At 43.6% G+C, this 12,579-nt stretch overlaps 1 protein-coding gene across 1 annotated transcript in view; it reads right to left on the reverse strand.

Annotated features, from left to right (window-relative positions):
* The window catches only part of HECTD4 (HECT domain E3 ubiquitin protein ligase 4), a gene marked incomplete at its 5' end in the record, with an annotated part of 141,917 nt that overhangs the window by 87,456 nt on the left and 41,882 nt on the right, over positions 1–12,579 (reverse strand). Inside the window, 4 exons of the mRNA XM_080940989.1 lie at positions 2,076–2,216; positions 2,843–2,956; positions 6,209–6,367; positions 9,994–10,186. Of these exons, the coding sequence (XP_080797115.1) occupies positions 2,076–2,216; positions 2,843–2,956; positions 6,209–6,367; positions 9,994–10,186 (607 nt within the window). The remainder of the gene's footprint in view (positions 1–2,075; positions 2,217–2,842; positions 2,957–6,208; positions 6,368–9,993; positions 10,187–12,579) is intronic.

The following is a 12,579-nucleotide window of genomic DNA, read 5'->3' on the forward strand; positions in this document are numbered from 1 at the left end:
ACAATGAGTTTAGAGAGTCTCATAAGACCCAGGCTAGCACCAGACACACTAGGTAGCCAAAATCCTAGTGCTCTGGATATGCCTGCCTCTGCTGGATACTTACCACACTTAGTTACAGTGGTTTTGATTTTAATAATTTTTTAATTTTAACAATTTTTTGAGGATGGGGATGCAGGTCAGCTGTTTAGCTGCATGAAGCATAACATAAACTGGGTTGTATGACCCAACACTGGGAGGTGGAAACAGGAGGATCAGAAGTTCATCCTTAGCTATTTATTGAATGAGACTTTAGCCTGGAATACATGAGACTCTGTCTTGACTTATAATTGTTTATTTTTCTATTAGAGTTTCTATTCATCTTGTCACAGTCATCATACTTTTCTTCATCTGAATGTCTCTACAGTGTGCAGCTGGGCTTCCTTTTTTAACCCTGCTTCACTGTTGCTACTATTCTTGCATCTGGTGTTAGGGATGGAAGCCAAGGCCTTGCTCTTCTGATAGTCTGCCTTACTCCCAGGTCTGGGTTTTATTTCAAGACTTGTTGACTGTTAACTGATAGTTGGAGGTGGCACCCCAACCTCTTGAGCTAGTAACACTTTGATTCTATGTGAATCTGTGTGTAAGGCTCAGGGTGTTGTCCCAGCTCTCGCAGTCATAAACTCTGCCCTGCTAAGTAATTTCGTCTGGCCCTCTGAGATGTTTTCAGTTTACATTTATCCAGACATGAACATACATCAGTGTCCCTTACTAAGGTACCATATAGAGGCTGCTGAAGAGATTCATCAAATTTCCAGGTACTTTGCTATTCTGTTGAGTCCCTGGTCTTCTCTCTCTGATACCAAAGATGTTGGTGGTAGTGGTGGTGGTGGTACTGCTGCTGCTGCTGTTGCAGCTGTGAAAGAGGCTCAGCCCCAAATCCATTCAGCCCTCAGGGAGCAAAACTGCTGATTTTCACAATAGGCCCCACCCTGGTAGAATGGCTATAGTGACCAAGGCTGAATGGAGACTAAAATAGGAGCCCCACCTAAAAATGCCACAACCCAAATGCTCTAACCCAAAGTGCTGAAGGTAATGTGGTGGTGGTTGCTGTTGTTTAAGACAAGCTTTCACTATGCAGTCCTGACTGGACTTGAACATGCTATATAAAACAGGCTAGCCTCAAAGTCACAGCAATCTGATGCCTCTGTCTCCTGAGTGCTCTTGTTATTGTTTTGGCTCTTTTTTTTAAAAAATATTTTGTGTTTGTTTGGGGTTTTTTAAAGAATTATTTTATATATGTGAATACACTGTAGCTGTCTTCAGATACAATGGGAGAGAGTATCAGAACCCATTACAGATGGTTGAGAGCCACCATGTGGTTGCTGGAATTTGAACTCGGACCTCTGGAAGAGCAATCAGAGCTCTTAACCACTGAGCCATCTCTCCAGCCCTCTGTTGTTTTTAATATGGTGACTCCACTGACCAATTTCCAAAACCTGGGTATAGATGGTTCTTACTTAGTTGATAATGTCCGCTTTAATAAAATTTACAGAGAGAGAATGTGCTGAGTTTTTCTCTCCCTAATACCAAGACAGTTATCTTAATAATGTCAATATTGCCAAGCATGGTGGCACACATCTTTAATCCCAGCACTTAGGGGGATTCTAGCCTGAGAACCAATAATCAATGTTGTGTTTGGGTTTTGTTTTGAGGTAAGCCTTCAGTCTGCCACAGCTTACACTAGAACTTAGTCTGAACCCTAGGGCAGTTGAGAACACAGAGCAGTCCTCTTACCTGAGCCTCTCCCATGCTGAGATTCCATAAGACCCTCTCTAGCACCAGTAACCAAATTTTACATCTAAGTTTAGATTCTGGGAGGGAAATAGGAGTTTCTCTTTAAAAGCTTTCAAGTTCCTGAAAACTTTCACTGAATTACGTGCTTTCTCCTTCCACATGGCCAGCCTTCCCTGCCACAGACAGCAGTGGAATTCCTCCTAAGTCCCAAGAATGAAGCTGCAGACATACTGTTGCTGCCTCCACTCCCACCCACTGCTGCTCCTCTCGTCTGTCACATTTGGGCTGAGAGCGTTGCTCACCTTTGGGCTCGGAGATGATATGGCTGACGCCCAGCCTCTGGCACACGTAATGGAAGGCCTGGTTCCCAGGGTTGCACCACTGGTCCATGTAGTCATTTGAGCAAGTCCACAGCATATTGTTCACGGTATCATAACAGGCGCCTGCAAACGACATGGCCGTCGCACACCTCAACACATAGTTCCCACAACACCACCAAAGAGTGAAGAGCAGGAATTCTCCCCAGTGCTGCCAGCCACAAGTCTACCCCTAAAGATCCATATGACAACAGACTAAATGTAATTTGCAATTTTGCTCAGTTCCTATGTAAGAAGGAACAAATAATGTGTGGTTTTAGCAGCAGCTAATTCATGTGACCTGCTCCGGAAAAGACTCGGGTGGCTTTCATGTCAAGTCCAAGGAGCTATAGGAACAGTAACAGCAAGGCACAATAATGGGTCCCAAACTTCTCTGTGTGCTCCCCAGTAGTGAGAAAAAAGAGGAAGCCCAATGTACAGCATCAGGTTCATTTTCTACTGTGTTCAGAGGAATAAACATCTGGCTGGCATGAACTCTGAAGGCTGTAATGGGTATTGTCTAACAACCTAATGCTGATGTCTTCAATGGCAGCTCACCTGAGAAGTTTATACATGAGACCTTGCACACCGAGTCCCTAAATTAAAGGGTACTAGCATTTCTGTCTTTTAAGGACACTGGAATGCCACAGAGACTTGACAAGAATCTTCATAATCAATCACTCAGGCTCCAAGGAAAGAGGTGTGTGTCTTACCCAATCCTGGTACAAGAGCACCACGCCCCAGGGAGCTTCCAGCAGCATCTATGAGATCTGCACGACTTGCAAACTGGCCATCTGAAATGTTATACACCAAACTGGAAGCCAGGACTGTGAAAACAGACAGCTATTTAATGATCCTAAAAACTACTCTTTAAAGTTTCCATTTTAGGCTCCAAGCCAGACTTCTTTTGAAAATTCCTATTTTGTTGTTTTCTAGTGATAGTAACAACAAAAATGGAAAATATATACAGAAGACCCCTGAAAACAATGCTGACCAAATGTCTTCATAAACTTGATATTAAGTTGTATTTCTGAAAGTGATTTAAAACAGCAACTTTGTCATGAAGGTGTTTTTCTACATTAGAAGGTCAAAAAAGAGAAGATTTGAATCAGAGTAACAGCACTTATAGGAAACCTTTCAGTCGGGCCTTGTCAGCCTTGCTATGAGGTTGCTCTCCCTCCTGGCTCTCACTGTAACTCTTACAGACACTCTGGGCTTCCCTCAGCAGGAAAGTGGAGGGGTGAAGGGGACAGGCTTTAGAGATCTAGGTTTGCATGCTGGCTCTACCACTTCTCAATGGCATGGGAAAGTTACTAGCCTCTCAGTACTAACCTCCCTCCTCGTAACCACAGATAGGGGAGGGCACAGCCCATTGTGGATAGTATCATTCCTGGGCTAGTGGTCCTGGATTCTATTAAAAAAAAAAAAAAAAAAAAGCCACACCCCTCCACAGTCTCTGCTTCAGGTTTAGCATCCCAGTTCCTGCCATGCTTGAGTTCCTGCTTTGACTTCCTTCTGTGATGGACCACATTGTGGAAGTATGAAATATAGCCTTTCCTTTCCAAGCTACTTCCTAGCTGCCATGAGCTGAGTTTCAAGTGTCAATCCCATGTGTGTTGGTTACTATTGCTGGCCTCATGCCCACCCTGTTTGGTTTTGGACAAAGTTTCACCATGATGTCCAGACTAGCCTCAGATGCCTGATTTTCCTGTTCAGCTTCCTGGATGCTGATATTATAGGTGTGCAGCACCACACCTAGGTTTATCTATTTTCTCTCTTTCTTGGGGTGTTTTCTTCGCAGTCTGGCCTTAAAGTCACTAAGTAAATATGGCTCTTGATCCTCTCAGTTACTCTGGCAGTGGTTCTCAACCTGTGGGTTGCAACCCTTTAGGAGTTGATTGACCCTTTCACAGGGGTCACATCTCAGATATCCTATATATCAGATGTTTACATTACAATTAGTAACAGTAGTAACATTAGAGTTATGAAGTAGCAACAGAATAATTTTATGATTGGGGGTCACCACACCATGAAGAAGTCTACTAAAGGGTCCCAGCACCGTTAGGAAGGTTTATGGGTGTGTTCCACCATTAGTGGCTTCTTTCTTCCTTCTCAACAGTCTCAGTACCTCTGATATTTGTTTCCTTTTCTTCTTCCACAATCAGAGTGGAGGGAACTATATGATGTCTTTACTGAACTATATACTATCTAGTCCTCCTGCCCCTGAAGGTGAAAACTGGGGCCTTGGACATACCAGATAAATATTACACTGAGCTATACCCCAGCCCTCTTTTTAATGTTCCCTTCTACTCTATTCCACAAAATTATCTTGGCCACACCTCTTCTCCAGTGTGCTTTATCTCAGAAGCCCCTACCTTTCCTGAACATAGATGAATACCTAATTCTCACCATTCCAACCTGAGACTCCAAGAAGTCTCTCCTTTTGTCCCACTCCATGACCACCAACCTCTGTGCTCACAATCTACAGCATGTATACATGCCCCCTCTTTCTAACAGTGAGAAAGTATTAATGACTATTTCTAGTCATCATATACAATATCACTCCTCAGAACCTCTGAAGGCAAGCTCAGGTACCTTCAACTCCCTAGCAACCCTCATAGTCTAAAGGCAAGAATGGGTGTTCCAGCATACTGCTTGGGCTGAAGGCAAGCACCAGTGTCTCCTCATGCTGAGACCCATGATGACCAACATGAAGCAGGCTACAGAAGGAAGCATTTCACGAATCACCTGCATTCTCATGGTAGTGGTCCATGAAGAGCTGTTCTAATCAAATGAACCTAAATTCCAGTCAGTGAAAAGCTATGCTTTGGAGACCAAAGGAAGGTTTGGGAACAGTCATAGTGGGCAACACCTTTAATCCCAGAACTCAAGAGGTAGAAACGGGTGGATAACTGTAAGTTTGAGACCAGATATGGCTACATGGTAAGACAGTACAGGAAAAAATAAAAGCAAGTTTTAAAAGTTACATTTGAGGCCTGAGCTGTAGCTCAGTTGAGAACAGCAGAGCACATGGCCAGATGCTGTCCTCAGCACCAGATAATGAACAGGTCATTAGCCTGTGTGATGGTCTGCATATGCTCAGCCCAGAAGTGGCAGGATTAGAAGGTATGGCCTTGTTGAAGTAGGTGTGTGACTGTGGGTGTGGACTTTAAGACCCTCACCCTAGCTACCTAGAAGTAAGTCTTTCTCTAGTAGCCTTCAGATGAAGATGTAGAACTCTCAGTTCCTACACCATGCCTGCCCGCATGCTGCCATGTTCCCATATTAATGATACTGGACTGAACCTTTGAATCTGTCAGCGAGCCCCAATTAAATGTCCTTACAAGAGTTGCCTTGGTCATGGTGTCTGCTCACAGCAATAAAACCCTAACTAAGAAAGACCACCTATAACTTATTAACCATCATTATTTTGTGTTATCAGAGAGCAACTATAACAGAGTATATTTAAAACAATAAATAAGAATGCTTTCTATCTCAGTTCGAGACTGTGGTGGTTTGGATGAGAAATGTCCTGCACTGGCTCATGCATTTGAACACTCAGTCCTTGGTTTGGAGAAGGTATAGGGAGGTACAGCCCTTCAGAAGGAAAGACATCATTGGGAATAGGCTTTGAAAGCTTGAAGGCAGCCACACTTCCAGTTCATTCTCTCTACTTCATACTTGAGATGAAAAATGTGACTTTCTGAGCTGGCTATGGGGGACACACCTTTAAACCCAGCCCTTGGGAGGCAGGGGACAGGGGGTGGGGGCAGGGGCAGGTGGATAACTCAAAGTTCAAGGCCAGCCTGTTCTATGGACAGAGTTCCAGGACTGGTAAGACTATAGAGAGACCCTGTCTCAAAAGCAAAACAAAAGAAAACAAAAAAATGTGATTTCTTGGTTTCCTCCTATGCTGCAGTGCCTCTCCTTCCACGGCAGACCCTTAGACCTTTAGAACAGCAGCAAAATAAGCTTGTTCTTCCTTAACTTGCCTCGGTCATGGTGTTTTATCAAAGCAACAGAAAAATGACCAACACAGAGATTCATCAGAAGAAGCATTCCAAATAAAGCATACTTACTTTTTAAAGACGACAGACCACTTGTTCCACCAAAAAGAGAGCGGGTGGCAGAGCTGCCTGACCCTCCTGGAGGTGGAACCAGCATCACCAAGTAAGTGCCACAAGTGTACATGGGCGTCCTCCGCAGCATTCTCAGGGGAAGCCCACAGCTAGTGTTTGCTGGAGAAGGAAATGAAAATGCTTACTGAAAGTATATCACACTCTTATAAAATCTTACTTCGGAGTATAAATGAGGAGTCCAAACTGAAACAAAGACAGGCTATGATTAGGCAGAGGGGGAGCTATGGCACAGATATTATAAGCAATGGCTGCTTCTCCCGAGGACCTAATTTTGATTCCCAGCCCCTCCATGGCAGCTCACAACTGCCTATGACTCCAGCTCAGGTGATCTGAATCCTTCTTTTAGCCTCTGAGGGTACTGGGCACACAAGTGGTGTGCAGACATAAATGTAGGCAAAACACACATATACATAAAATAAAACAAAACAAAATAAAAAGCAAGAATTATCTTCTGAGCTCAAGTCTCCTGTGGGATGGTCTGACTGTTCTAACGTTGTTCCCAATGTACAGTATCCCTAAGGACTCTAAAAATTTTTTCCAAAAGAATAAAGGCTCAGTTTAAATAAATCTCAATACAGAATTCCTATTGTTTGAGCTTTAACTAGGAATTAGTACCCTAATTTAAGTAGTTTTGGGGGGGGGGGCATTTTTTATTTTATAAAATAAAGTTTTATAAAATATTACTGGGTGGCCTGGCACTTACAGACAACCACCCGACTCTGGCCCCAGAGTGCCCAGCTTAAAGCAAATCCTTGATAAGTCTGTGACTTTACATTCATTACAAGCAGCTCATCACAGACTCAACCAAAGCTTCCCACTACTCAGGGCTTTTGGGATATCTCTCAATGGGAATTTTAAACCTACATTGCTTACAGCAATCCATTATATATACATTTCTATTTTGAGGGTCAGTGACAGAAGATACCAACAGAATAATTACTGTTTCTAGTCAGGAGATATGAACTCTACATCATCTCCCCTATTCTGGCACTGAAATGTAGAGTAAGTGAGCTCAGAGAGGACCAATAACGTCAGCAGGAAGTCCACCAGAGCTTTGGGAAGTGTTAGGCTATAAAACACAACTAATTGTTCAAGATCTCAACAGAGAAAAAAAATCTTTCACAGGGATTTAGATTAAAAGAATATGAAAAATAAAATTTTTCTTTTTTTAAGATATATTTATTATATACACTATAGCTGTCTTCAGACACACCAGAAGAGAGCATCAGATCCCATTACAGATGGTTGTGAGCCACCATGTGGTTGCTGGAATTGAACTCAGGACCTCTGGAAGAGCAGTCAGTGCTCTTAACCACTGAGCCATCCCTCCAGCCCATCTTTCTCTGTTAAAACCAATGCTTTAATTTGCCCACAGAAACCAGAAGGTGGCACTAGATTATCTGGAGCTGGAGTGACAGGTGGACCCAACTCTAGTGTTCTGCAAGAACAGCAAGGAAACCTATTCTTTATGATATTTTGAATACATCTATTTCAAACAGCTCCATTAAAAACAAAATAAAAAACCTAAAAACATAAGCCCACAACAAATATGTTCTTCATTTAGAACATCAACTTCTGAGATAATGAAAATCATAAAATTAATGAATAGAAAATTAATGAGTAGAAAACTTCAGTGGCTTTATAACCTAATGTTCACCAACATGTTCTCACAGACATACTGTCAGGTGGTGTTTTAGCTTGTCACAGAATAAAACTCTACATTTTAAAAGTTACTTTATTTCTATTATTTACTGATGGGTAGTGTGCATATTTGCATAGGTATGTGTCAAGTGTGTATATGCATGGATGTGGAGGCCTGAGGTCAATTTCAGGTGACATTACTAAAGAGTTGTCAACTTTATTTTTGTTGTTTCTGTTTTGAGGCAAGGTCTCACTTTGAAGCCCTTGCTGGCCTGGAACTACATAGACCAGGCTGGCCTTAAATTCACAGATATCCCACCATACCCAGAATCCTCTGGGGATTGAACTTTGGTCCTCATTCCTGCTTGGCATGACTTTACCAACTAAGCTATCTCCCTAGCTCCAAAGCTTCAGACTTTGTGAATACTTAATTAATTTTCACAGATCTATGTCAACTAAAGCTAGTAGATTTTCAGTGTAAGACATGTTAAATGAACACAAAAATTCATATAAAGGTACAACAAAATCACATTCAGAATAAATTTACCATTAAAAAAATCTAAACGTATTTTGTTGGGGTTTTGTGTGTATGTGTAGTTTTGAGGCAAGATAGAGTTGTTCTGTAGCTGAGGCTGGCCTCAAACACACAGCAATCCTCCTGCTTTTTTCTTTCAAGTGCTAGGATTACAGGAATGAGTCATTACACCCTACTAAAAATGTTAAAGATAGTATTGTCTTTTGAGGTATTTTTTTTATTTTATATACATACATACATGCATATATATATATATATATCCCCCAGAAGACCCAGGTTCAATTCCAGCACCCTCATGGTGGACACTGGGACATCTGCAATTCCCCTAATGGTGAGTACTGGGACATCTGTGACTCTAGTTCCTGAAGATCTAACACTCTCTCCTAGCCTCCAGGAACACCAAGACACAAGTGTGGTACACAGAAACACAGGCAAGCAAAACACGCAAACACATAAAATAAAAATAAAACACATACACAGCACTAGCTGCTGGGCATGGTAGTAGCCTTCTATGTGTCCCACTTAGGTGGTAGAGACAGGGTCTAGAGTTCAAGGCCATCCTTGGCTACATGAGATCTTGGTGAAGGGTTGCTGCAGAAACAGGAGACAGGTTGGTTTTTTTGTTTTGTTTTCTTCTGTTTTCTTTCTTTAAAGGAGGAAGATTTAGTAAGTACACTGAAGGGAACACCTCATAGTGAGTATGGAGGTGTACACACAGGTGAAGATTTCAGCCTGTCAAGACAGTGTTTACTCTGTGGGCTGTCTTCTTTACAGCTAGTGGTGTGTGGTATTTATGCGTGGGTGTGCGTGTGCAAGTATGTGTGTATGTATGCATACAGAGGTCAGAAGACAACTCTGTGGAGTCAGTTCTCTGCTTTCACCTTTTCCATGGTCCAACTAATCACACTCAGGTCATTAGCCTAACCACAACTACCTTTACCCAATGAGCCATCTTGTGAACCCCAAAAACATTCGCTCAGAATTAGAAAAAAAAGAAGAAAAAGAATTATCCTGTACAAAGTATCTCCTTTAACTTGAATGGACTAGCCCATGCTAATGTGTTCACACTGATACCACCCAGGCCAGTAGCAACAAGACAACATCCTTACATTCTAACACATGCAATAAAGTATTTACTAGACAGCCTCATGTGAGTTCACCATAACAGTGGAAGGATAAACAAAGACCATCAAATCCATTTTTAGTTCAAATTCAGGTTGGTTTTTTGTTATTGGTTTTTTTTTTTTTTTTTTTTTTTTTTTTTTTGAAAGCATGGGGCAGAGTTTAGGGTGATCTCATGGGCCTCCAACTCATGATCCCCCTGCCTCACCTTCCTAAATGCTAGGACTATGTTGTGTACTGCTAGCTGCATTTCTCTGCCCATCTTCCCTGACAGTGAGGGTGGGACAGCTCCAGGTAAGACAGAGAACTGTTCAAGGCTACACTGTGCCCACAGCCTAGCCCCGATGGTCACTGCCCACGGGTACAGGTGAGGTGAGCTCCGCATGCTGCAGCACCATATACAGGTGGTCAGGAAGAGACAACGCACCTGCTTGGTCCTCCTTCAGCGTGTTGGAGATGGTGGAGCCAGTCAGGGCTGCGAGAGTCGCCGACGGAGAGGCTCTGTACCGAGACAGTCTGCTCAGGAGCATCTCATTAATGCTTTTGGCAGACTCACCCTCTTTTCTCATTAGGATTGTGCGTTCCTGAAGCGGGTTGGCTACAAATACCCCATTTTCCACCTGATATTTAAAGAAAAAAGAGGACCTGAGATGATGCTTCCATTCAGTCAGCAGATATCTTGAGACTATTTCTGTGACCTGGGTGCTTACAAAGCGTTTTCCAGCCACCTGAGCAAACACATCTTGCCATATAAACCACTCCCCTGCTCCAGAGGTGCTGCTTCAGGCAGGGAAGGCTAAGCTCAATTTCAGAGCTGTCATCTTTCATGCAGCCCATATTCAGAGTGAAATTAGCCAGCATTAATACAATCTGCAAAACAGTATTGATTAAAACCCTTATCTTGAGTCCCATAGGCCTCTGCTCACTAATTATGAGCCTTCTGACAAGTACACGGAAGATGGGAAGAACAAATCAACCAGTCCTTGATTTGCTGCTGAGGACTACTGTGAGGCTAATGTGTTTTGGAAACCTAACTAGTTCTACGGCGTAGACACTCTTCCCACAGTAGCAGCTGCCTGGACAGGGCAGGAGTCCTGGGCACACCAGCCTGGCAAAAACACATGCCAAGCTTCAAGTGCACCTCGGGGACCTCATAGTTCTCTCACTCAGCACTCATGACTCTTCAGTCTCTCACAACTCAGAGTCTGACTTGAAGCCCACCACTTGCCTGCTTTCCTTCCCTGTCTTCCTTCCTTCCATCTTTTCCTTTTTTGAGACAGGATCTCATGTAATCCAGAAGGACCTCAAGTTTATATGTAGCCAAAGCTGGCCTTGAACTCCTGATGCTGTAACAGCACTGAGATTACAGAGCAGCATATCAGGTCTCTGCCTTCTTTTTTCAAAACCTTTCCTAACCTACATTATTGCTAAAAATTCAGGGTGTTTCCCAGAACGTTTCTCTTTCTCATTTTCTCTCCAATTCAAGGCCAAGATCCTGAATTTTTTCTGTTGCAGTATGTCACTCAGGCACTCGAGACTGCTTCCAGCTCTTGGCTCCTCTCTACTGTCCTCCTCATCTCTTTGTCCTGACAACTTTCTCAGCTGTCAAACAGAACAGTCTGCTTAATTCACTGTCAAATGACTCAGATGTGGGCCAATGAGACAGCTCAGGAATAAGGGTCCTTGCTGCCATACCCGATGACCTGAGTTCAATTTCTGGGACACACATAGTGGAAAGAATTTATTTCCACAAGTTGTCCTATGACCTCCATTCACACATCAGTGTGCATGCGTGAGTGCGTGCATGCCTCTGTGTGTGTGTGTGTGTGTGTGTGTGTGTGTGTGTGTGTGTGTGTGTGTGTAAGAATGCATTTTTAAAACAATTACTTTGATCTATCTCAGGAGGTTTGTATAACCAATGCCCCTGCACACCCAGCCTCTTGGACATGGAGGGCCTCAGAAATCCAGCCCAGCAAGGAAGACAGCAAACCTGGCCTGCTGCTGCAGCCCTTGAAGATAAGAGAAAATGAGGGTGCCAAGGACCAAGTCTTTAGAAGCCCACAGAAAGCAAAGTCAGGGTCCAGAGGGAAAAGCTGGTGGCATACAAGTGGCAAGAGAAAGCACAACTGAGAAGTACAGTCCAAAAGTCCCAGAGGAGCTGCATGTATATTCACAGAAGGGAAGGGAAGGACTTTTTGGGCATCCCCAAACTGCCTCTCTGCTCCCACACCCTGTGCTTCTGACTCCTCCTAGCTTTGATGTCTTAACTCTACCTTCCCATGAGCAGAACTCTGGATAGCCACTGCAGTCTGAGGACTGAGGCACCGTGCCTGCTTTGCCTTTGACTCCCTTGCAGGTGGACTTGGCTGAGGCCCTCTGGAATCCCTGATTTTATAGTATCCACAGCATCTTCTTACTCTAACTTGTCATTGTGAGCACTTTGCATTAGTAAGCAGAGCTTAGGGACCCTGCCCCTCTTCTCTCCTGCCTCCTAGCTCCACACCTCCATTCACTGAAGCCATTGTCTTTGGCGTCCAAAACATCAGCTGGAACACTGTGCCCAGACCCTCTGGGGCTGGCCCACTCCCCTCCTCTGAGCACACTACACTGTTTAGCTTCTGCATACTCACCTCTCTGAAATGACCACACAGTAACTCATTCATGCCTTGTTGAATGCCACTGCCTGAGAGGAGTTTGCCTATGCCCTTCGTCACCAGAACACCCCAGCACCAAGAAGGCAGTCCCCATGGGCCCTTCCTCAAAAGCAGTCTCAGCCTCTGTGACACCCCAATTTCTCTTCTGCTCTGCCTTAAGCTGTGTCCCCAGTCTCACGGCTCTCACCCCTGCCTTGCATTTCTACTTAAACCACCCTTTGCCCCCTGAACTTTAACACAGCCCTCCTTACCGCATTGTTCTACCCCACCCCCATGCTCTATTTAAGCTACAACTCTAAATATAACCCTGTAAAAGCATCCGAGACAAAATCAATCTCGTTAAGCTGGTGTTCAAAAGC

This window comes from Micromys minutus (genome assembly GCF_963924665.1).
Source record: "Micromys minutus genome assembly, chromosome: 29".
In the NCBI taxonomy this organism is placed as follows: domain Eukaryota; kingdom Metazoa; phylum Chordata; class Mammalia; order Rodentia; family Muridae; genus Micromys; species Micromys minutus.